Source organism: Aquarana catesbeiana, linkage group LG05 (genome assembly GCF_042186555.1).
Source record: "Aquarana catesbeiana isolate 2022-GZ linkage group LG05, ASM4218655v1, whole genome shotgun sequence".
Taxonomy (NCBI): Eukaryota; Metazoa; Chordata; class Amphibia; order Anura; family Ranidae; genus Aquarana; species Aquarana catesbeiana.
Window position 1 is genome coordinate 474,238,778 of NC_133328.1, and position 26,324 is coordinate 474,265,101.

The 26,324-nt window shown below is 41.5% G+C and overlaps 1 protein-coding gene across 2 annotated transcripts in view; it reads right to left on the minus strand.

Annotated features, from left to right (window-relative positions):
• The window catches only part of ABHD3 (abhydrolase domain containing 3, phospholipase), a 169,416-nt gene that overhangs the window by 63,086 nt on the left and 80,006 nt on the right, over positions 1-26,324 (minus strand). For both annotated transcript variants that reach the window (XM_073631452.1, XM_073631451.1), the window contains exon 4: positions 22,671-22,716. In XM_073631452.1, coding sequence (XP_073487553.1) covers positions 22,671-22,716 — 46 coding nt within the window. The remainder of the gene's footprint in view (positions 1-22,670; positions 22,717-26,324) is intronic.

A 26,324-nucleotide genomic window follows, 5' to 3' on the forward strand; every position in this document is an offset into this window, starting at 1 on the left:
ATTTCTTGGACAATCTTGCCTTAAACCTTGTTTTTGGAGACCCTTGAACTCTCTGCTCCTCCCATGAACTTCCTATTTAGACCATGCCTTTGCACTTCCTGTTTGCCAGATTAGTGTGCTCTCTCCAGCCATTATTTCACTGTTGTCACTCCTGCTGCTGTCTGTATATTCGCTACCACTTATTACCGACCTTTGGCTTGTTTCTCAACTACACTTCCATTTAATCTCAACCTGCAACCACTTGTCACCAACATCTGTCTTGTTTACCGACTATGCTTCTGCTTGATCCCTACCTGCTATATCTGCTACTGGACCCCAGCTTGCTCACCTCCTGGTGAGGCGACCCGGAGGACCGTGACTTGGTAATAAAATGCAGAAAAACACATCTCCTCCATCAAACCTGCAAATCAGTATTGTTCATGGTAAGATTGCAAATAAAACAAAAAATTTAGAACACTGAACAATGGCAGTCACAAAATTCCATGGTTAAGACAGAATGTGGGGAGCCAAAAGGTAGGGTTTAAAGCGGATAACCTCATTAAGGAAATTGCGTCACATTTAGTTGTTGTATCCAACGTGTCTCACTCTGGAGGACAATTTATTTAAATTTTGTTGGGCTTGGATGAATCCTATTGAGTGCCAGAAATGTAAGACAAGAAACATCAGAATTATGGTTTAAACCCACATGACGACTAATTGATAGTCATACTCCCATTTGTGGAGAGGTATACGTGGTTGAAAAAAACGCAGTCTAAAAAATTGAACAGTTTTCCCTACATAAAGGGCACCACGGGCACGTAGCATTAGCTATACAGTATAATATACAGTATAATGCCCATGGTCCCGCAGTCAATGTAGTGATGTGGGTGAAACAGTTTGTGATTAGATAAATGCACAGTTGTACACTCTGTGGGTGTGTGTCTTTTCTCATACCCCTGCATAGTGTGTTCACTAAGATGCCCACCCAAGAGTTTTTTGAAACTATCAAAACTTACAGATGACACCACAGATTGAGGAAGGGAGTTCTACATCCTTATCACCCTGACAGAGAAAAAACTCATATGCAGTTTAAGGTTAAACTGCTTCTCCTCCAATTTTACTGAGTGGCCTGTGTCTTCTAACACTCCCTCAGGCTGAATAGTTTATTCCCTATGCTAGAATCACCATTAAGATTGCTATCATATCTCCTCTCAAGCGCCTCTTCTCTAAGGAGAATAAGTGTAATGTTTGTAGTTCCTCATAACTGTGGTCTTCCTGTCCCCTTATTAGCTTTGTTTGCCCTTCTCTGGATTCTCTCCAGTACCAACACATCTTTCCTGAGGACTGCTGACCAGAACTGGACAGCATACTCCAGATGTGGCCGAACCAAACTGGCAGAATTATAGTTCTATCTCTTGCGTAAATCCCCTTTTTATGCATGCTAATATTCTGCTAGCCGTGCTTGCTGCAGCTTGGCATTGCATGCCATTGCTGAGTCTGTCATCTATTAGGACGCCCAGATCTTTTTCCATTCTGGATTTCTCCAAGGGTTCTCCCCCTAGCGAGTAACTTGTGATCAAATTTTTAGCCCCCAAATGCATTACTTTCCATTTTTCTACATTAAACCTCACTTGCCATGTAGTTGCCCACTCCTTTATTTTTTTAAGGTCTTCTTGTAAAATTTCTGTATCCTGCTGTGAAGTTATTGCCCTGCTTAGCTTTGTATCGTCAGCAAACACTGACATTGAGCTATTTATACCAACTTCTATATAATTTATGAATAAATAAACAGAATTGGTCCCAGAACAGAGTTTTGGGGTACCCCACTTACCACTCCAGATCTGAGTATACAGTATTTATCACCATGCTTTGGACGCGGACCTGTAACCAGTTTTCTATCCATGAACAAACCCCATGGCCCATACATACAGACCTCAGTTTGTAAATTAACCATTTATGGGGGACTGTATCGAATGCTTTTGCAAAATCCAGATACACCACATCCACAGGTCTTCCAATATCTAGTTGGCAGCTTGTTTCCTTATAGAGTGTTAACAGATTGGTTTGGCAAGAATGACCTCTCATAAATCCACGCTAATTACTACTGATACTGTTTTCATCAGCAAATTCTTGGATATAGTCCCTTATCATCCCCTCCAATAGTTTACTATGGATGGTAAACTGACTTGCCTGTAGTTTCCAGGAATATATCTCTGTCATTTAAATATTGGTACCACTTTGGCTCTTCGTCAACCAGCTGGTACAATTCTTGTCAGTATGCCATCCATAAAAATCAGGAATAATGGTTTGGCTTTAACCTGACTGAGTTCTTGAGTCTTTTTCAGACACTGGCTTCTGTTAGCCACAAGGGTACATTCTGTGATGCGTTACTAATGATACAGCCTTGATTACTATACCCCTCTTTTTCCTTGGTACCATGTTAATAATTTCTCGTTCACATATGATATATTGATTTTGGAATATTGTATGCACTCAGCACTTTATAACAGAAATGCTTTTATATATTTTTCATGTATGCATAATATGTAATTATTTTTGCAACACTTCAGCACTTCATATCACAGATTATATATATTGCACATACAATTCTGTATGCAACTGGCATTTTGCATAACAGAGTGCTAGAGGGTTTATGTTTAGTTGACTGGTCACTTTTTAAAGATGAACAATTCTGTGGAAACAGTCACTCATTTATATTCATGAGCATAGCTGGTATCTTGTTTCGGACAGCTTAAAAGGGCCAGCCACACTATAAATTCACTTTAGGGATGTATTCATGTAAGATTTGCACGTTACCTCTAGAGTTACCCCAATTCAGGAGGTGTTCTGAGATATTTTTAGTTTTATGCGTTTTTCTGCCTTTTGTTAGTGTCCTTGCGCTACCCTTGTGCCTCATTTTCCTATGATTTATGCTAAATGTAATTATCCTGTGATTGCTGGTTCCCAAGTTGTCCCTTATTTCCACATCTGTGATCAGATCTGTTTTATTTGTAATTAATAGATCTAGCAATGCATTCTTTCAACTGGCACATGAACTTGTCCTGGAATGACGAGCCTTAAATTAGTGAGCTGTTCCTTCTGCCTAGTCAGGATCTGGATAGTTGACTTGTAAAATTTCGTCATGCTTACTAAAATACATCTAAGCAACTCTAAGGCGGCATCTCCTGCATGGTTATACGTGTTTGACATGCATGGATTGGTCCTGATATATGTTATGCTAATGTTTGTTTATGTACAGCTTGTACCATATTTGTTATTTTGGTTTTGGATTAAAAGTCTTATCTGGCCTCCTGAAGAAGTGGAACTTTAGAGTCTAGTCCAGGGGCTAGTCTCACCTTTAGTTGGTATGCTATACATATGGTCCTCTAATATTCAGTAGATTGGTTTTATATACTGTAAGAATATGATCTTTATTTGAGGTCATATGCGAATGTGCTATACTTTTATAATTTTTACATTTTAAATCATATGTACATGAAAAAAAAAAAAATTGTTTTTGCATTTTTTTGTGAGTACCTTAAATGTCCTATTGGTCTATTTTTTGTTGTTTTCAATGCCCTTCAAAGTAGGATGTTGCACCTTGGTAACAGAAGACCCTAGTCTATTCATTATTCTGAGGGTCAGCTATTAAGATGAGAGGGCACCTTTTGGGATTTAGTGGAGGTCCTTCTCTTTGGGAGAACACATATTTCCTTTCATGTATTGGAAGCATTGCAATCAGATTGATGGATTATCAGAGATGTTTGAAATTTTGTTGTTTATTTGTAAGTTTATTGGTTATTTGGTAACATATATGTGACGCACCTGCTTGGGTGCTTCCTTCTGCCAAACAGTGCCCTCCAAACTGTTCCAGCAGACAGAGAGCTAACACCAACCCTTTTTACCCCAAGCATCGTACACAGACAAATATTGGGATAGAAACAAAGGAATGACTGTTTACTGAACAGAACTACAAATTTTTATACACTTCAAAAGTAAGTCATACACCATAAAACCAAATATTTACCCAAAACATCACACAATGGCTTAGACAACGAGGTAGCGCTGAGACAATCCCATTATAGATACCTCCAGGAGTTTGCCAAGTTAGCCAACAGACAGAAACAATAGGTGACTCAATTAGCTTAAAGTGGATGTAAACCTGATTAATGAAATTAGAGTTGGGCACATATATCTGCGGGGTTTTCTTATCTCTCTCCAAAGCCCTAAGTCCCGTGGCTTTCTCGTGCACCTTTCTTCTGTTATCAGCATGGTAACTTCTGACAAGTTCTCTGTCAACTGTGATAAAGTCAGCCTGAATTTTGTGTCAGGGTGGGTGCTATAAATAGATTAGCAGGGGGCTGGTCTATTCACAGCACAGCTCTGCAAATCTCGGCCTGTGTGGGGGTGCCTTTCCTCCAATCAGCTGTCTCACAGTGTATGGCAATAATCCACAACCACAGGGGAATCAGGAAGAGAAAATTCTAACAGGACGTGCACTTTCTAAACCGTATATAAAGCTTAAGACAGCAGATAAGATATACACGCAAAACTTATGTAGGGAGATTTGCTTCATCTCTGTGTATCATCTGAGGCTATTCACTTCACTGGGTATATGTGAGGGTTTACATCCACTTTAATTAAAAATGAGAATGCACACAATGGGAGAAAGACACTTAACACAGAACACCTTAGACACATTTCTCCATCTAAGCTCGTCCTGTGCAGAAACAGGTTAGTCAAGGTGAGTCAGCTGCATCCGCCATAAGAGCTACCCTTCCAGAGCACACTGTTACTCTGCCCCATTGCTGAAAATTCAGCCTGGATTTCAGAGCTGTTGGCTGGTACTTTTTTGATAGTCCTGGGCAAAGTGAGCCATGCCCTGCTGCTGAGCCTAGCAACCGTCTGTAGGTGATCTCCAGCTCCCATTCCTAAACGGCTAGAAACTCCAAATCTTCCTGTGCCCAGAGCACTTCTGAGACATTCAGCCTCTGGTCTCTGTACTCCATTATTTCCTCCAAATGCCACTCCAGATCACTCCCAAAGTCATGGTCCTTGGACAGCCTCCAGTACAACAGCCCCAGGCCGCCGTAGCCAAAGCTTTCCCCTGGGCTGTCGTCCGCTGTCTACGGGCACACTTGGGCTACATACTAGCAGAGAGCTCTGTATCTCTCGTCCAACCGCATCTCTGCCTGTACCGGCCTGCTTAACTTAGCTGTTAACAGCATTCGCACTTCCTACTGTGACTAGTATCTTTCCTGGATGGAGGGGATCATTTTTCCCTGGTGGCGCTGCTCATAGGCTAGCACTCCCTTCCAGAGTTGCCGGTGGACAGAGCCATGCCATCCCAGCTGGACCTGCAATGACACTGGTCCCCTGTGGTGCATCCACATCTCTCGCAGCCTCCTTCCGAATTTCTCTTCCATGGCGGCTGATATCATTCTGTACCTTTCCTCTTCTGCTATCCAGACCTCGGATCCCGGTGGTGGTTTGAATGTCGCAGACTGCAGGAAGCACCCCATTGCTGTGACCAAATGTGACAGAACTGCTTGGGCACCCCGCTTGGGTGCTTCCTTCCGCCAAACAGTGCCTCCTGCCCTCCAAACCGTTCCAGCAGACCAAGAGCCAATACCAGCCCTTTTTACCCCAAGCAGCGTATACAGACAAGATGTTGAGATAGAACCAAAGGAATGACAATAAAACCAAATATTTACACAAAACATCACACAATAGTTTAGATATCGAGGTAGAGCTGACACAAGAATAATCCCATCATAGATACCTAGAAGAGTTAGCCAAGTTAGCCAACAGACAGAAACAATAGGTGACACAATTAGCTAAATTAACATTGAGAATGCACACAATGGGAGAAAGACACTTAACACAGAACACCTTAAACAGAGATCCCAGAATCAGGTTGCTTTGAGCTGATGATATTAACATCTCCTCTGAGTCTCACAGTCTGAAGTAGTCCTTGCTGGTTTGGGTCTAGAGACCCCAAATATGTGTACAGGTCCTCCAGTTCCCAGAGTCTGTGTGTTTTGAAGAAACATGGCCTGAAGCAAGACCACTCCAAGGGTCCCCCAAGCACACACCTCCCAAAGAGTAGTGTTCCCTTAAAAGCCAGGGCCCATAGTCAGTAGGCAAGAGGCTATTCTGCAGTGCCCTCCAAAAGCCTCTGTCCTGGTTGGCTCTGTCACAATACACATACTATTTTGTGGCTATATATATACACCTACACACACAGTATCTCACAAAAGTGAGTACACCCCTCACTTTTTTGTAAATATTTTATTATATCTTTTCATGTGACAACACTGAAGAAATTAAGCTTCCCTACAATGTAAAGTAGTGAAGCTTGTATAACAGTGTAAATTTGCTGTCCCCTCAAAAGTGAGTACACCCCTAAGTGAAAATGTCCAAATTGGGCCCAAAGTGTCAATATTTTGTGTGGCCACCGTCATTTTACAGCACTGCCTTAACTCTCTCAGGCATGGAGTTCACCAGAGCTTCATAGGTTGCCACTGGAGTCCTATTACACTCCTCCATGACAAAATCACGGAGCTGGTGGATGTTGGAGACCTTGCGTCCTCCACCTTCCATTTGAGGATGCCCCGCAGATGCTCAATAGGGTTTAGGTCTGGAGACATGCTTGGCCAGTCCGTCACCTTTACCCTCAGCTTCTTTAGCAAGGCAGTGGTCATCTTGGAGGTGTGTTTGGGGTCATTGCCATGTTGGAATACTGCCCTGCGGCCCAGTCTCCGAAAGGAGGGGGATCATGCTCTGCTTCAGTATGTCACAGTACATGTTGGCATTCATGGTTCCCTCAATGAACTGTAGCTCCCCGGTGCCGGCAGCACTTATGCAGCCCCAGACCATGACACTCCCACCACCAGGCTTGATTGTAGGCAAGACACACTTGTCTTTGTACTCCTCCTCTGGTTGCTGCCACGCACACTTGACACCATCTGAACAAAATAATTTTATCTTGACTCATCAGACCACAGGACATGGTTCCAGTAATCCATGTCCTTAGTCAGCTTATCTTCAGCAAACTGTTTGCGGGCTTTCTTGTGCATCATCTTTAGAAGAGGCTTCCTTCTGGGATGACAACCATGCAGATCAATTTGATGCAGTGTGCCGCGTATGGTCTGAGCACGGACAGGCTGACCCCCCCGCCCCTTCAACATCTCCAGCAATGCTGGCAGCACTCATACGTCTATTTCCCAGAGACAACCTCTGGATATGACACTGAGCACGTGCACTCAACTTCTTTGGTGGACCATTGCGAGGCCTGTTTTGAGAGGAACCTGTCCTGTTAAACCGCTGTATGTTCTTGGCCACTATGCTGCAGCTCAGTTTCAGGGTCTTGGCAATCTTCTTATAGCCTAGACCAACTTTATGTAGAGCAACAATTCTTCTTTTCAGATCCTCAGAGTTCTTTGCCATGAGGTGCCATGTTGAACTTCCAGTGACCAGTATGAAAGAGTGAGAGCGATAACACCAAATTTAACACTCCTGCTCCCCATTCACACCTGAGACCTTGTAACACTATCGAGTCACATGACACCGGGGAGAGAAAATAGCTAATTGGGCCCATTTTGGACATTTTTACTTAGGGGTGTACTCACTTTTGTTGCCAGCAGTTTAGACATTAATGGCTGTGTGTTGAGTTATTTTGAGGGGACAGCAAATTGACACTGTTATACAAGCTTTACACTTACTACTTTACATTGTAGCAAAGTGTCACTTCTTCAGTGTTGTCACATGAAAAGATATAATAAAATATTTAGAAAAATGTGAGGGGTGTACGCACTTTTGGGAGATACTATAATATATATATATATATATATATATATATATATATATATATATCTCCTTGCAAAAGTATTCACCCCCCTTGGCTTTTTACCTATTTTTTTACATTACAGCCTTTAGTTCAATGTTTTTTTAATCTGAATTATATGTGATGGATCAGAACACAATCGTCTAAGTTGGCGAAGTAAAATTAGAAAAATATAAACATAAAACTATTTTTCAGAAATAAAAAAATGATAATTGGCATGTGCGTATGTATTCACCCCCTTTGTTATGAAGCCCATAAAAAGCTCTTGTGCAACAAATTACCTTCAGAAGTCACATAATTAGTGAAATGATGTCCACCTGTGTGCACCCCAAGTGTCACATGATCTGTCATTACATATGCACACCTTTTTGAAAGGCCCCAGAGGCTGCAACACCTAAGCAAGAGGCACCACTAACCAAACACTGCCATGAAGACCAAGGAACTCTCCAAACAAGTAAGGGACAATGTTGTTGAGAAGTCAGGGTTAGGTTATAAAAAAATATCCAAATCTCTGATGATCCCTAGGAGCACCATCAAATGTATCATAACCAAATGGAAAGAACATGGCACAACAGAAAACCTGCCAAGAGACGGGCGCACACCAAAGCTCACGGACCAGGCAAGGAGGGCATTAACCACTTCAGCCCCGGAAGGATTTACCCCCTTCCTGACCAGAGCACTTTTTACAATTTGGCACTGCGTCGCTTTAACTGCTAATTGCGCGGTCATGCAATGCTGTACCCAAACGAAATTTGCATCCTTTTCTGCCCACAAATAGAGCTTTCTTTTGATGTTATTTGATCACCTCTGCGGTTTTTATTTTTAGCGCTATAAACGGAAAAAGACCGAAAATTTCGAAAAAAATGATTTTGATTTGAATTTCTACTGTTTGTTATAAAAAAAATCCAATAAACTCAATTTTAGTCATACATTTAGGCCAAAATGTATTCGGCCACATGTCTTTGGTAAAAAAAATGTCAATAAGCGTATATTTATTGGTTTGTGCAAAAGTTATAGCGTCTACAAACTAGGGTACATTTTCTGCAATTTACACAGCTTTTAGTTTATGACTGCCTATGTCATTTCTTGAGGTGATAAAATGGCAGGGCAGTACAAACCCCCCCCCCCCAAATGACCCTATTTTGGAAAGTAGACACCCCAAGGAAATTGCTAAGAGGCATGTTGAGCCCATTGAATATTAGTTTTTTTTGTCCCAAGTGATTGAATAATGACAAAAAAAAAAAAAAATTACAAAAAGTTGTCACTAAATGATAATTTGCTCACACAGGCCATGGGTATATGTGGAATTGCACCCCAAAATACATTTAGCTGCTTCTCCTGAGTATGGGGATACCACATGTGTTGGACTTTTTGGGAGCCTAGCCGCGTACGGGGCCCCGAAAACCAATCACCGCCTTCAGGATTTCTAAGGGCGTAAATTTTTGATTTCACTCCTCACTACCTATCACAGTTTTGAAGGCCATAAAATGCCCAGATGACACAACCCCCCCCCCCCCAAATGACCCCATTTTGGAAAGTAGACACCCCAAGCTATTTGCTGAGAGGCATGGTGTGTATTTTGCAGCTCTCATTTGTTTTTGAAAATGAAGAAAGACAAGAAAAAAACATTTTTTTTTCTTTTTTCAATTTTCAAAACTTTGTGACAAAAAGTGAGGTCTGCAAAATACTCACTATACCTCTCAGCAAATAGCTTGGGGTGTCTACTTTCCAAAATAGGGTCATTTGGGGGGGGGTTGTGCCACCTGGGTATTCCATGGCCTCGAAACTGTGATAGGCAGTGAAGAGTGAAATCAAAAATTTACACCCTTAGAAAGCTTGAAGGCTGTGCTTGGTTTTTGGGGTCCCGTGCGCGGCTAGGCTCCCAAAAAGTCTCACACATGTGGTATCCCCGTACTCAGGAGAAGAATGTATTTTGGGGTGTAATTTCACATATTCCCATGGCATGTTTGAGCAATATATCATTTAGTGACAACTTTGTGCAAAAAAAAAAAAAATTGTCTTTTTCCCGCAACTTGTGTCACAATATAAAATATTCCATGGACTCGACATGCCTCTCAGCAAATAGCTTGGGGTGTTTTTTGCAAGAAAATTACTTTGAACCCCCAAACATTATATATTTTTTTAAAGCAAATGCCCTACAGATTAAAATGGTGGGTGTTTCATTTTTTTTTTTTCACACAGTCTTTGCGCACCGATTTTTCAAACGCATTTTTTTGGGGAAAAAATACACTTTAAATTTTAATGCACTAAAACACACTATATTGCCCAAATGTTTGATGAAATAAAAAAGATGATCTTAAGCCGAGTACATGGATACCAAACATGACATGCTTTAAAATTGCGCACAAACGTGCAGTGGCAACAAAATAAATACATTTTTAAAAGCCTTTACAGGTTACTACTTTAGATTTACAGAGGAGGTCTACTGCTAAAATTACTGCCCTCGATCTGACCTTCGCGGTGATACCTCACATGCATGGTGCAATTGCTGTTTACATTTGACGCCAGACCGACGCTTGCGTTCGCCTTATCGCGAGAGCAGGGGGGGACAGGGGTGCTTTTTTTTTTTTTTTTCTTTATTATTTTTTTGCTTTTTTATCTTATTTTTAAACTGTTCCTTTCATTTTTTTTTAAATCATTTTTATTGTTATCCCAGGGAATGTAAATATCCCCTATGATAGCAACAGGTAGTGACAGGTACTCTTTTTTGAAAAAATTGGGGTCTATTAGACCCTAGATCTCTCCTCTGCCCTCAAAGCATCTGACCACACCAAGATCGGTGTGATAAAATGCTTTCCCAATTTCCCAATGGCGCGGTTTACAGCCGGCGAAATCTAAGTCATGAAATGCTCGTAGCTTCCGGTTTCTTAGGCCATAGAGATGTTTGGAGCCACTCTGGTCTCTGATCAGCTCTATAGTCAGCTGGCTGAATCACCGGCTGCATCCCCAGGTTCCCTGTTGAGACAGGAGAGCCAGAGAAAAACAAAGAAGACGGTGGGGGGGGGGGGGGGGGGCATTCCCTCCCACTGCTTGTAAAAGCAGTCTAGAGGATAAATAGCCACTAGGATTGCTTTTACATGAAAGCCGACCGCTGGCTGAAAAGAATGATACCAAGATGATACCTAAACCTGCAGGCATCATTGTGGTATAACCACTCAAAGTCGTGAATTGCGTATCTGAAGACAAAAAAATGGTTAACAATAAAACACAGTAAACGGTAAAGTATAAAAAATTGCATACCTGAAAAGCAAACGTGATAAAACATAATAACAATAAAACATTGCAAAATAGAATACAGTAAAAAAGAGCAGAACAATAGAGAGGGAATAGAGAGAGGGAGAACAATGAAATGACAACTATTTTTTTAATTTCATATATTTTTTTTTTTTTTTTTACACTTTTTTTTGTAACTGTAACTTTTATAACTGTAACCGGTTCCAGGTTCGGGTCTCTCAAAATGCGATGGCATCTTGGGAGACCCTGTGAAAGTGTGTCCTAGTCTGTGCAATGCTGTACCCTACGCTAATACTCAACTAGTGTATGGTAGCGTTCAAAACATTCACCAATGCAAAGACCAGGATTATCAGGACAGGAGGGACAATAAAAGCGGGTGTCACGCCTATATCCGCGCTTGCTGCAGACATGACATTTTTTTTGGTGGGTTACGTTGGGTAGGGGTACTCGGGAGGACATAAAGAAAATGCCTCTCATGCAGCCGACTGCATTTGGTTGGGGATGTGAATGGGGGAAGTACGGGCGCTGCAGAAGTGGTGGGTTCCCAATTAGGATTGGTGAATGCAGCAGGAAGGGCACTATGGGCACGACGGGCCTGTGTTTGTCTTCTTCTTGGTGGCAGCGGGACACTACTTGTGCTTGCCACCTCACCAGCTTGAACTGCACTTATGGGACTCGCCATGTCACCAAGTGTTACTGCAGTGCTGGTGTGACTACGACCGGGGTGTACTAGGCCGCTGGTGCTTGCCAGTTCACCAAAATGCTACCAAAAAAAACCTGTTAGCGATCGCAGGGATCAGGCTTGACGCTGTGAACGCTGCAGTTATGTGTTTAGTAAGTGACAGTGATCGATCGATACTGCACTTGGGTGGGCTGGGCTGGGCCGGGCAGAGGGGCAAAACGCAGGTGCTAGCAGGTATCTGGGTTGATCCCACTAACACAGTGTTTTTGGGAACCCTAAACTGCTGGGGACGCTAATATAGATCTGATCAGATCAGATATTGATCCGTTCAGATACTATACCACTAAGCGAGGCGTATGCTGCGTGCGTGGGTGTTAGCGGTACTGGCGCTAATCTGACGCTGCCTGAGGCGACGCATATCACCGCCGGGCGATCAGGGGGCTAAACCTTTATTCGGAAATAAACGGCGGGTGCCCTGCCACTATAAAAAATAAACTAACCAGCGTCACCGTAACAGTTATACGGTGATCACTGGTGAAAGGGTTAACTAGGGGGCAATCAAGGGGTTAAAACCTTTATTAGGTAGTATATGGGGGTCCCTGACGCTATAAAACGCTGACGGCGAACCTAAATATTTACCTCCCTAACTAGCGTCACCAATGACACTAATACAGCGATCAGAAAAATGATCGCTTAGTGACACTGGCGACAGGGGGTGATCAAGGGGTTAAAACTTTATTAGCGGGGGTTAGGGGGGTACCCTAGACCTAAAGGGGGCTAACCCTAACTGCCCTAACACACTAACTGTCACAAACTGACACCAATGCAGTAATCAGAAAATAAAAAAAAACTGCTTGGTGTCAGTGTGACGGGGGGGTGGGGGGGAGGGGTGATGGGGGGGGGTGATCAGGGGTGTATTGTGTGCCTGGCATGTTCTACTGTATGTGTGTGTGTGTTGTGCACTCACATTGAAGTCTTCTCTCCTCGGCGCCAGAACGGAGCCGAGGAGAGATGACATCATTTCCTCTGCTGCTGTTTAGCATACAGCAGCAGAGGAATGATCCCATTGGCTGGGAGCGATCGCGAGGGGGAGGGCACGAATGGATGGCCTCCCCCTCACCTCCGATCACCGGGGGACAAACGCCGACCGCCTCGGGCACCGGGGGGAGGTCCGTTCGGACCCCCTGCCCGCGGGAGGCAGATCACGTACAGGTACGTGATTCTGCCTGCCCGTGTCATTCTGCAGCAGTATATTTGCGTGAGGCGGTCGGCAAGTGGTTAATCAGAGAGGCAGCACAGACACCTAAGGTAACCCTGGAGGAGCTGCAGAGTTCCACAGCAAAGACTGCAGTATCTGTACATAGGACAACAATAAGCCGTAGGCTACATAGAGTTGGGCTTTATGGCAGAGTGGCCAGAAGAAAGCCATTACTTTCAGCAAAAAACAAAATGGCATGTTTTGTGTTTTGAAAAGGCATGTGGGAGACTCCCAAAATGTATGGAGGAAGGTGCTCTGGTCTAATGAGACTAAAATTGAACCTTTTGGCCATCAAAGAAAACGCTATCTTTGGTGCAAACCCAACACATCACATCACCCAAAGAACACCATCTCCACAGTGAAACATGGTGGTGGCGGCATCATGCTGTGGGGGTGTTTTTCAGTAGTTGGGACTGGGAAACTGGTCAGAGTTGAGGGAAAGATGGATGGTGCTAAATACAGGGATATTCTTGCGCAAAACCTGTACCACACTGTGTGCGTTTTCAAGCTAGGATGGAGGTTCACCTTCCAGCAGGACAATGACCCCAAACACACTGCTAAAGTAGTAAAGCAGTAGTTTAAGGGGAAACATGTAAATGTGTTGGAATGGCCTAGTCAAAGCCCAGACCTCAATCCAATAGAAAATCTGTGGGCAGACTTAAAGATTGCTTTCACAAGCGCAAACCATCCAACTTGAAGGAGCTGGAGCAGTTTTGCAAGGAGGAATGGGCAAAAATCCCAGTGGTAAGATGTGGTAAGCTCATAGAGACTTATTAAAAGCGACTTGGAGCTGTGAAAGCCACAAAAGGTGGCTCTATTATTGATATTGACTTTTTCTGTTATTTTGTCCTATTTGTTGTTTGCTTCACGATAAAAAGAAAAAAAATCTTCAAAGTTGTGGGCATGTTCTGTAAATTAAATGATGCAAATCCTCAAACAATCCATGTTAATTCCAGGTTGTGAGGCAACAAAACATGAAAAATGCCAAGGGGGTGAATACTTTTGTAAGGCACCGTATAGATTATATACCGTATTTATCGGCGTATAACACGCCTTTTTTCCCCTTAAAATCAGGTGAAAATCGTGGGTGTGTGTTATACGCCGATCCCCCGTCGATTGTGAGCCTCTCGGTGGCTTTCGACCGCACTCGGCCGTTCTCGGTGGCTTTCGACGGCTCACGCGGGACCGCCAGAGCCGCCGAGAACGACCGAAAGCCGCCGAGAATGGCGGCGGCATCTTTAAACTTGTACTGACAAGTAAATGACACAGGGGCAAGGCTGCAGATGGACACTGACAAGGCTACACTGACACCGACAAGGCTGCAGATGGACACTGATAAGGCTGCATTGATGGGCATTTAAAAGTTTTTTCCTTAAACTTCCCTCCTAAACTTGGGGTGCGTGTTATACGCTGGTAAATACGGTATATATATATATACACATACATATATATACACATACATATATATATATATATATATATATATATATATATATACACATACATACATACATACACACACATACATACATACACATATATATATATATACACACATACATATATATATATACACATACATACATACATACATACATACATATATATATATATACACATACATACATACATACATACATACATATATATATATATACACATACATACATACATACATACATACATACATATATATATATATATATATATATATATATATATATACATACATATACATACATATACATACATACATATACACACACACACACACAAACTATTAAAGTTATACACTTATTGTGGGAAATATAGACAGGGATGACTTTATTTATACACATATTTTAATATATTAAGATATAAGTGCAGCGCAATTTGTTTATTGAATACAAACAATACATGCCATTATTTAGTACAGTTACCAGAATATATTTTCCATGGTTTTCATTGAAGAATTAACATCACTTTATTAAATAAGGCTGGAAAGTCTATAACAAGGTGAACATTTAGAAGACCTTAATCCATATTTTAACACCATACAGCAATTAACTGCACTTTACTGACTGTTACTGTGCAAGTCATTTGGAGAGGAAGAAGGAAGTCTAAATTTAATAAGGAATTAACACCTCAGATCACTAAACAGAGGGCCCACGCTTAACATACCAAGATATTTAAAGCTGATTATACCGTATCTGCACATACTGTGGATTTATTTAATTAACGGCCTGGAGCTCTGTTAATAATGATTTTGTACCACTTGTTACAAAAGCGCATTGTTGTTATCGCTAAAGCAACAGAGAACAAATTGTTCCCACTAAATGCTCTGAAGGGATCTGAAACACACTGGACAGTTTTAAGAATTTCTCCAGTAATGAGAGGTAGTACTATTTTTTTTTTTTGGTATTTAAAACTAGTTAAAGCGGTATTAAACCAAAAATGTAGTGTTTTGCAGCTTACCAATCATTAGATGTGGTGGCTGCATCAGTTTTCTTTTCTTTGGCTTTTTTCCCTCTGTTTTCACCTGGTGATCTGGCCAGTAACACACCTCCTGCATTAGTGAGACAAAACTCCGGATGAATGAGCACAGGAGGCACAGCAGATACCAGCATGGGGGGGGGGGGTTAAATTTATTAGCAGATTTAAAAACACTAACAAATTGAAGCCGAACTCCAACTCACACTTTATAATCACTTTTTTTCCCATTTTGAGATATAGGTTTACAGGACTCAAACGTTGTTCAATTTATACACCCCTGCCAGTGTTAAATTCTCATGTCTCGTCAATCAACTGATACATTCCACTGCAGAGCTTATTCTTTTGAAAAAAAACAGACTTACTGGCTGGACCACCAGATGAAAATAGAAGAAAGCCTTAAAAAAGAAAACTAATGCAGCCATCACATGTAAGAATTGATAAGCTGCAATATAGTCAATGTTTGCTTTTGGGATTAACCACTTACGGACCGCCCGCCATCGTTATACGTCAGTACTTTGAAGAGGAGTATTGTTGTTATGGCAGCGGTTAGCTCCCATAACCCCTGTATTCTCTTCTTCAGCGGGCGGTCCGCTTTCAGATAAAAGTGGTCTCTGCGGCAGATTCGACACAAGATCACTTTTATTGGCGGAGGGAGAGGGCCTCCCTCCGCGCTCTGGTGCCCTCCGCTAACCGGAGCTGTCAGTAGCGGCGGAGGCGATCGGGTCCTGTCACGTCTGGGGTATGGAGATGAGTGAGGGGAAGATGGCCCCCACCCGTCTCCATACCACTGCAGGGCGGAAGAGACGTCAAAACGTCACTTCCGCCCATAGCTCTTAAAGAGACTTTTTTTTTTTCAAATGACATTTAATTGTTTTTTTCTTGCATCTTAGTGTAAATATGAGATCTGAGGTCTATTTGACCCCAGATCTCATATTTAAGAGATCCTGTCATGCTTTTTTTCTATTACAAGGGATGTTTACATTCCTTGTAATAGGAATAAAAGTGACACATTTTTAAAAAAAAAAAAGAAGTGTAAAAATAAAAAGGTAAAATAAATAAGATTTTTTTTTTTTTTTGAATGCGCCACGTCCCGCCGAGCTTGCGTGCAGAAGCGAACGCATAAGTGAGTAGCGCCCGCATATAAAAACAGTGTTCAAACCATACATGTGAGGTATCGCCACGATCATTAGAACAAGAGCAATAATTCTAGCCCTAGACCTCCTCTGTAACACAAAACATGCAACCTGTAGAATTTTTAAACGTCGCCTATGGAGATTTTTAAGGGTAAAAGTTTATCGCCATACCACGAGCGGGCGCAATTTTGAAGCGTGACATGTTGGGTATCAAATAAAAATTGGGCTAACTTTACTGTTGTCTTGTATTTTTTCCAAAAAAAGTGTGCTTGTAAGACCGCTGGGCAAATACGGTGTGACAGAAAGTATTGCAGTGACCGCCATTTTAATTCTCTAGGGTGTTAGAAAAAAATATATATAATGTTTGGGGGTTCTAAGAAATTTTCTAGCTAAACAAAACAGTTTTTAACTTGTAAACACCAAATCTCAGAAAGAGGCTCGGTCCTTAAGTGGTTAAAAACACTTAAAAGTGATTCTAAAGCTTTTTTTAAATCTTAATGCATTCTCTGCATTAAGGTAAAAAAAAAACAAAAACAAAACAAATAGTGGGTGTGGCGCTGCTTTGCGAAATGTTCACAAATAAAATATGTGTAAATAACCTCAGTGGGTTCCTTTATGACAGGGGTATTGAATTACAATTCACAGAGGTCCAGTAAGTAAAACTTTCTTCTAGCGGAGGTCTGAATATCATGTCGCCACCTGTCGCACATTTTCGCGTGCGCCAAATCGCATAATGCTGCAGAACAATGCGGCTTGGTGCAGCGCGATTTTGAAAAGAAAAAAAAAAAAACTTCTTTCTGTGTTTCTTGTGGTTAGTGCAGCCCAGATCTACCCACGATGTGTGCACCTAATGCACATGCACAGATCTTAACCCATTCTTACATCAGCATCCTCAGTCCCCACTGCACATCACAGTCCTCTCCCCCCCATTACATCAAGATCTCCTCTTGATAAGTGTCCTCAGCTCCCCCTTTACATCACCCCCCCCCCCCCCCCAATCCCTTTCACAGTAGTGTTCTTACACTTCCTTGATATCAACCTCCATTAACAGTACTAAGCTCTGCCCTTATTTACATCATCTCCCCACATTACTGTTCTCAGTCCCCCCCACATTAATGTTCTCAGCTCCCCCCACTTTAATGTCCGCAGCTCCCCCCACATTCCAGGTCCGCAGCTCCCCCACATTCCAGTCCGCAGCTCCCCCACATTCCAGTCCGCAGTCCCCATAACATCACAGTCCTCAGCCCCCCTCATTCCATTCCTCAGCTCCCCCCACCTTCCATTCATCAGTCCCCCCACATTCCATCCTCAGCCTCCCCACTTTAATGTCTTCAGTCCACATAACATCACAGTCCTCAGCCCCCCCCCCACTCTAATGTCATGAGCTCCTCACATTCCATTCCCAGCCCCCCCCCCCCCCCCCCCCCACATCAATGTCCTCAGTCCCCATAACACTAGTAGAGGTGCACAGTAGAAATTTAAAAAACGGTCATTTTCGGGGGGGGGTTTCGGCTAAGTGCATCCTGCAGTTTCGGTCCAGATCCAGCGATGTGCATGGGAGCAGCATCTCTTTTGGGTCTCTCTCTCCTCATTGGCTCACACAGCAATGGGTGCCATTGACTCCTGATGCTGTCAATCACAACCAGTGAGCCAATGAGGAGAGAGCAGGGTCAAGGCTGAGGCACGCTGTTTGTGTGAATGGACACACAAATCTCAACTCAGGAGCGGGCATACACAAGGGCCCCCATAGCAAGAGGCTTGCTATTATGGGCACTCGCAGAGGGCAGGAGCCAGGACTGCTGGCATGGGACCCAACAAGAAGAGCATTGCGGCTGGTCTGTGCAAAACCATTGCACAGAGCAGCTAAGTATAACATGCTTGTTATTTTAAAAAAAAATCTTTCCTTTAGAATCACTTTAAAGTTACTAAGAGGTGCACATAAGATGATTACCTCAGGGGACATTTGGGATGTCTATGAGTGCTTTACAGCCCCAGTACACAAAGTCTTACTGTACGTTAATTCTCAGGGTAGTGGTAAATCAGCCAGGTTGGCTCTCTCCGGTTGTATAATGTGACACTAATTGATATCCTTATTTTTCAAAAATAGACCTGTAATTTATTTTCATGAAATAGTTTTTTACTGTGTTTTTAGGTTTCCTTCTAACATCCTCTGTGAGCTACTAAATTTCTCTTTTTAACCCTTACTACCGTGTGCTTGAAAGGAGCAGTGCACGTTAGTTGTAGTCGTGTACCGCTCTATGCACACTACACGTCCCTTAGTACATAGTTCATAGTCCATCTTGGGAGTGAGAAAGAGAAGGTGGTTACGCTCTTACTTACAGTGGAACTATGAAGAACGAATGTAGCCACCCTCCAGGGTGGATTTGATTTTTTTTTAACAGAGAAAGGGTGGATTTGATTTAAATCAAGTTGATTTTAATCATAATTTTTAAAGAGAAACTGTCATCTCTGTCCTGCAGCAGCTCTTCCTCCCCCTTCTCCTCTGACCCTCTGTTGACTCACCGACAGTCCCATTCACTTTAATGGGACGGCTGGTAATGCGGCAGTGACACAACAAGGTGAGGAACGTGGCGGCAGCAGGTGAGTGGATGTCCGCTAACAGGCGCTGCCATGATGGATCTGAAGTGACGGGTGCTCTTTAAATGTAAGGACTTATTCTTGCTGGTAGTTAGAATCTTTAATATTTGCAAACAAAATTAAGGTTTCCTATTTAGGATAATAAGTTGTCAGGTTAGTAAAACAGCGATATCAGAACCGATACAATCATAGAGTTTGTAATGTACATAGATTTGCAAAACAATAGGATAAAGGAATATTCCTGAACTTTGTTTTATCTCATGGTTACTGTGAAATTGTGTGAATGCATCAATGCAGTGCATGTTATCTTAGCTTGCAGAGCTTGGATTCATTGAATGAGTTTACCAAAAATGTAAATATTGCAGAATTTACAGCATCATGCTACAAAACTAAGCTCCATTTCATGCTGAATAAACTAAATTATTAATGTATCTTAAATAAAAAACTATCTTTAGATAGATTTTTATTCTAAAAGAATTTTATTAAAATATATTTGATAAAAATAATAAAAAAACGATTTAAATAATAAATAAATAAAAAAATCTGATTTTTTTTTTTAAATCATCGATTTTTATACACCATGCCAGATCAAATTACAGCAGCAAATAAAAAAGGAATTTGGAACCATGCAAGCATTTCCAACGATGTTATAGTTGGCTATAAGTAACATATGAAGAACAGAAGATAACTTGACTGTCAAAAGACCTTCACTCTGACCAAAAACAGCAAACCACCCTTTGAGATACATGCATGTATAGGCTCTGACCAATGACACTGGCTACCATGATTTACACCATGACTGCTATAACAGGGTCTAAGGTTCGTGTGTTTTTTTTAGGATGTATTCAAGCCAGGTAAATGACAATGTCTTTATAACTATATACAACATTGGTCTCAATGTACTGCATTTCAAAGTATTGCTCCCGTCCTAAAACCCATTTGTTATATACTGTATGTAAAAAAATACTTCTTGAACTCTAGTGCATTAAACAATCTTACTTTCTTCTTCACTTTTATAGAATACCTACAGTAGATCATTTACAACACTGCTGTTTATTTCACATATTTTCGAGCTGTGGGAGGGGATCACTACTACAAAGTATTTGTTGCCAGCTTTTTTTCAAAATCCTGCTCAATGAAAAAGATTCCAGGCTTGGTCCTGTCTGAATACTAATAATACTCTGAATGGGCTACAGTGCGCAGACAATAAAGGGTCTACACATTACTCAACCAATGAACGTATCTGGACTACTAACAAATCTAAGCATAGGTCTCCAAGGTCCAATCCGTTATATATACACCAGTGTAAAACCTAAAAGACCACATAACATTAGACCAGCAATAACGGAATAAATATTGTAGGTTTACTTTCTTGTTTCCGTCAAAGCAAAATTAATATAAATTATTAGATGACAAGAAAGTCCTGTGTAACGAATAGCGTATTCACATTTCTGTTCAGATCAAGACATTAACACTGTAGTGGATAAAAGCCCAGGTACATGGGTGACCAAAATGCATATTTCTTAGTCTAAGACCCCATTCACACCCGCGCGATGGATGGTTCTCACACTTTTTCTGCACGTTTCTCACATGACAGCATAGGGCAGTCTGTTCACTTGAATGGGCTGCCATATGTGCAACAAATGTGCCAAAGTAGCTCCTGCACCTTTTTTTTGGCAATGAGCCTTGTGCGTTTTGGCGCACGACTGCTAAACGTGTTTTTGCATTCTTTTTTGCACGTTTCCGAGAACTGCAAAGGTGTAAATGTAGCCTAAATGTGCCCAAAAACATTTGATAATTTGGCTGGTTGTGGTACAATCCAGAACATATAGGGCAACATACAGTCTCAAACAACAAATTATGCGGGAGCAAAATGGTTAGGCGGGCTAAGAAAACTTGATCACTGTTCTCCCTGGTACTGGGATTTGGGACTGCTTTAACCAAAATAAAAATGGGACCATAGCCCCAGGCCTACCAGGATAGGGAAGGGTACTTGCTCAGCAGGGGATCTGTCTGATGATCTCCGCTGAGCAGGCAGATGACCGGTCTATGTCCATTCTGCTTATGCAGAGGTGACACAGACACAGCCTGTGTCAATAGTGGAAGGCACCCCTCACAGGACCCGAATATCCCAAGGGTTATACCTAGGAGCCAACTACGGTGGGACTGTTTTTGGATATTGATCCACCCGGCATGCAGCCGGTATTCTACAGGTTCTAACGAACACTCATCCCAAGTTGGCTCACTTAATGTTCCTGGATATTAGCAACACAATACATGTACAATCCTCATATGGTCTGGGTCTGGTGCCCATGAAAATACGCTTTTTGACCTTGGGGTTCATGGGTGTTGCCTGAACATAAAGTCATTCCACCGGAAACCGTACATGTGTAAAATACTTACAACTCTCAAAACCCCTGATGAAGGTACCAGAATACCGGAAACGCGTCGGGTATTGGGGTACACCACCCCCATGAGAGTACATCTATCATTTTCACTTGCATATATTTTCTGTTCTGATTTTGTATGGAATGATTTTTTACTCTGTATGTTTTAGACGCTTTCACGTCTTTTTAAAGTATACCATTAAAATATAATTTTTATCTCAAGAGTTGGTGGTCTATCAAAGTCCCAATCTAAGGGGGATTTCTTCTTCTATGGTCTGCACAGGAGAGGAGCGGATCCCCATCCGTTTTTAGCCTATTTGGATTAGATGTAGGCGGGTGTAAACGGACACATGTCTGTTTACACCTGTCGCTCTACAGAGCAGAATGCAGGTTCCAATCGTGTACGCCTGATAAATGGACATGCAGACTCCATCAGAACGTTTGTGAGAAAGGGGCCTTAGGTCATCTGAAAAGTTATGTACATGGGTTTTTGACTGTGTCTGAGCTGCTTTTTCTCTATAAAATTTATTGTGCATGCAAAAACCAACTAGAAGGAGCAAAGGCAAACCAAAGCAACTCAGAAGCACCTTAAAGCATAATTAATTTGACTTGCTTGCTTGAGTTTGATGCCTAAATACATAAGCCATAGCCCTTTACAGCATAAAGGGTCATTGCTGAAGTAGTAGTAGTTGAGCAGATCTGTAGACAATAGGGCAGAACTATTCTGCTTTGATTAAACAGATCTGATACCCCTTCAATTACTCAGAAAAGCGATCAAATTAACCAGTAAAGAATGTATAGAAAACATTTCCTCTCTCTCCGTTATTTGTATTTTGCAATAACCATACTGATAAAACACAGGTGAATAGCGTATGTGTAATACATTTTCTGCTGCAGCAATTTATTCCATACCATGGAAAGGAGACAAATTTTGGTGGGGATGTTGTAGATTCCTAAATTGCCACAAATGTTTCATATGCTATTTTCTTCTCACTTATGCTAATTGAAGAAAATAGTATAGCAGAAGAGTTGGGTTTTCATAGGTTCTTTGACAACTTACCAAAAGATCTTCACCAGCAACACCTCGATTATTGAAAACGACACACCTAAAACAAAAAAATATATATATTTTAGATGATGAAAGTTCAGACAATCTAGGAATGATTTATTACAACCTGAGCAAGGAAAAGTCTTGTTCAGAGCAGTCATTTTTGATATCTCATTTTTGTCCCACCTCAGATTTACAAATTAAGTGTTAAAATTAAAGTGAATAGAAAAACGCAAACTTTTTTTTTTCTTATTTTGGAAAAGTAGAGAAATATTAAAACCCTATTCAGGTCTTAATTGCTGGCTGTGTCCCCTCTGATATGATTCACACTCTTTTTTTAGTCCTGGTGATCATTGACCCTGGCAGAGAAAGTAAGCGGAAAACCAAATTTTACAGTTGTCACCAACATTGGCACAGGGGATCTTCCAATAAGGACACCTGGTCTAGTGATCAAAGCAGGTTCCAATCGGGTCCGCCTGATAAATGGAAAGGCAGACCCCACCGGAACGTTCGCGAGAAAGGGGCTTTAGGTCATCTGAAAAGTTATGTACATGGGTTTTTGACTGTGTCTGAGCTGCTTTTTCTCGATAAAATTTATTTTAAGGTGAAAAAACACGAGGGTTTACAACCCCTTCAAGGATGCAGGTGTTTAATTTATTTATTTTTGTCTTTTGGTTAAGTTTGGTGGAAGTGTCTTTTTTCAGGCTGATAATGTAACAATGAACAACTCTCTGCTAAGCAGATAGAACATAAGGTATTAACATACATACATACTTACAGGTAGAAATTAAAGTAGTATAATATAATAATATAATGTACAACCATAAAGAAAAAACAAAAATCCTTTAGGGCCAATTTTATGGTAATATTTTTTTTTCTAAGTTTAAGGATTTTCAAATTGTTATATCTTTTTTGTTAATACACATTTACGATCTTTGTTTTGCATGTACATGTTTATTACATGGCAAATGATTCTCAGAGCACTATGGGATATCTAAAGACATCTCATTAATTTCAGCCTGCCCTATTAGTTCACCTTGGACTGAGCCATCCAATAAAGGAAAGGTCACTGCAAAGAGCCATTTAACAATGTGCATACATTTTTAATTGCGCTATTGGACTCTTTTTTATGATGAAACATAGCTTAACACATAAATGATTCTAAAATTAGACTAGAGATCTATCTGCTGACTGTAAAGATGAATGCTAAATGTTCATATGCAACACTACATATTTACCAAACTAAAATTAGTTTAAGTTATTAAGAAAATGTATACAAAACCATAATAGATTTTCTTTGAGCATCAGGAAATCAATATGCTGGAAAAAGTGTATGCTTATTTGACATGTGAATGTACATGTCAGATAAATGTCTATCAAACAAAGCATTACTAATTGTTTGAGAATTGTGATACCACAAATAGATGCTGGCACAATATGTTTTTTTTTTTGTTCCCCAGGACACTGAAAAAGTTGCAGACTTTCCCAATTCACTGTTATAATAACAAAGGATTTTTATAATATGTGAGCCAGAAGTTTGGTAAGGTGCTGCTAATCACACGCATTTTCAGGAGCTAGCAAATTATATAGTAATAATTGACTCCAGGCAATTATGTCTGAAGAAATGACTAGATTGTAGGAAACAATCTTACAAGTTGGCAGAAAAGACATTCACTGAATCATAAGGCCATGCTTGTCCCTGAAAGGTGCCAAAAAATGAAGAGGTTGGATATCACTCCACCATCTGCTATGTGGGAGTAATACTTGATTTGCCAACTTCTGTCCTCCATATTAGGGAGCTTTAAAGAACTCCAAAAAAAGTAAGATCTCCGGACTGGAAAGAGGCAAGTGTAACAATGGCCTTTAGCTGTGCATCAGCTGCAATGTCTAGTGCTTCTGCACTGTTCATGCTTCTCTGTAGGCAGTTGCTTGGTTGGGAAATCCCCAAAAACATCCATGATGCTGTCAACTAACCATGCCTGGCTGATGAAGTTTGTCTCAGCTACTGCAGCTAGGTGTGTATGTAATGAGCAAATGTCTGTGCCTTTACTGTTTTAAAGTGAAACTTTACCCATAACAACTTGATAAAAAATAATGTTCTTTAACAAAGGAACATACATTCCACATGAATAATTATGCTACCAAAATGTGTGTGTGCTGTAAATTGCCTCCAGCATTGTTCCTGTTCCTTATGCTGGAGTCTGCCATTTTGCTGAAGACCAGAGCTGCAGTAAATCTTTAGGCCATTAGTAGATCAGCCTCTATATTTATGGCACAGCGCTGAAAAATAGAGAGCACTGAGCATGTGCAGAGCAGGGTGAGACAGTGTATTGGGGTTCAGAAGAGTTTCTGGGGGGGGAAGGATGCGTCCTAGGGGGATTGGGTTTCTATCACTGGCATTTTCATGTTTATATGATCCCAATGATTAAGATATTTGGTAGCTTTAGTAGGGGATTTATATTTTGTGGTTTGTTTTGTTGAGGCAATGAAATACTGGAACTTAAACCGTATAGGCGCGTATTTTGATAGTTTTACATAACTATACCTGCAAAAGGGGCCAGCACGAAGTGATCTAGGAATTCATTTTCTGACTAAAGTTCCAATTTAAAGCAAAGCCATGGAGGGCAAAGCAACAGGTTTGCACTGTTGTGCCCCTCCCCAGCTTGTCATCCTCAGCTTTCCTTCATCCTCCAACTGCTCCATTTAGCTGCCGTGAGTGAAGAAAATACCCAGTACTTACTGGTATGGAGGAGCATGTGACAATGCTGGGCCAATCACCAAGCACCAATGTTGTAACATCGGTAGAATATTAAGACCTGGGTAGGGTACAAAATGTGTAGATTGGCTTCTTCTGATCCTAGCAGCTGAAAAGAGCATGTGGGAGGAAAAGAAATGTCTGTTTATGAGGGAGGTATTAAAGTACGCCTGTTGCCTTATGCTGTATAGGCAAAGCACATTGTCAGGAACTGGATCACCTACTAGTAGCACTGTAGTTACCGGACTGGAAGGTTGTAGTTCCTGTAGCTCCCCTTGTTCCTGATTCCCATTCTAGCCCCCTTTCTGACTGTTCATTGCACCTCCAGTTTTACCCTGTTGATCCGTATTCCCCATTTTGTATATATTGTGTTATAGTTGGTTTGCTAGTTATGTTTTCTGTCTCTTAGGCCTATACACACCATTCGTATTTTTTTCGCTCAACTCAGCAGGTTGAACTAAAAAGATGACAGCCCAGGTTGGAGCCGTTGTACTACCAATCCAATGTTAGTACATAAATCCCCCCGCTGAGCTATTGTGTTCTGACTTGGGGATGGTCCCCCGCCAGAACACTCTGGTCAGCGCGCTCAGTCATTGGCTGAGAGCGCTGATCAGGAGCTGGTCGGCTGCTGTTTTTCCAGCGTGCATGTCCGACAGATGCCGGCTGAGCAGTCAGCTTCTGTCAGACCGGCTGCCATACACACGGGCCGAATGTTGGCCGGTTTTTATTGAACCGGCCGATGTCGCCTGACATTCGGCCCATGTGTACTAGGCTTTAGTTAGTTTACTAGTTAGGTATTTTGTCACTTGGTTTATTGTTCACTTAACCTCCCTGGCGGTATGATTCTTTCGGATTTTAGGTGCTGAAAGCGGTACAATTATTTTGCATGGAAATTTGGCGTTTTATATTGC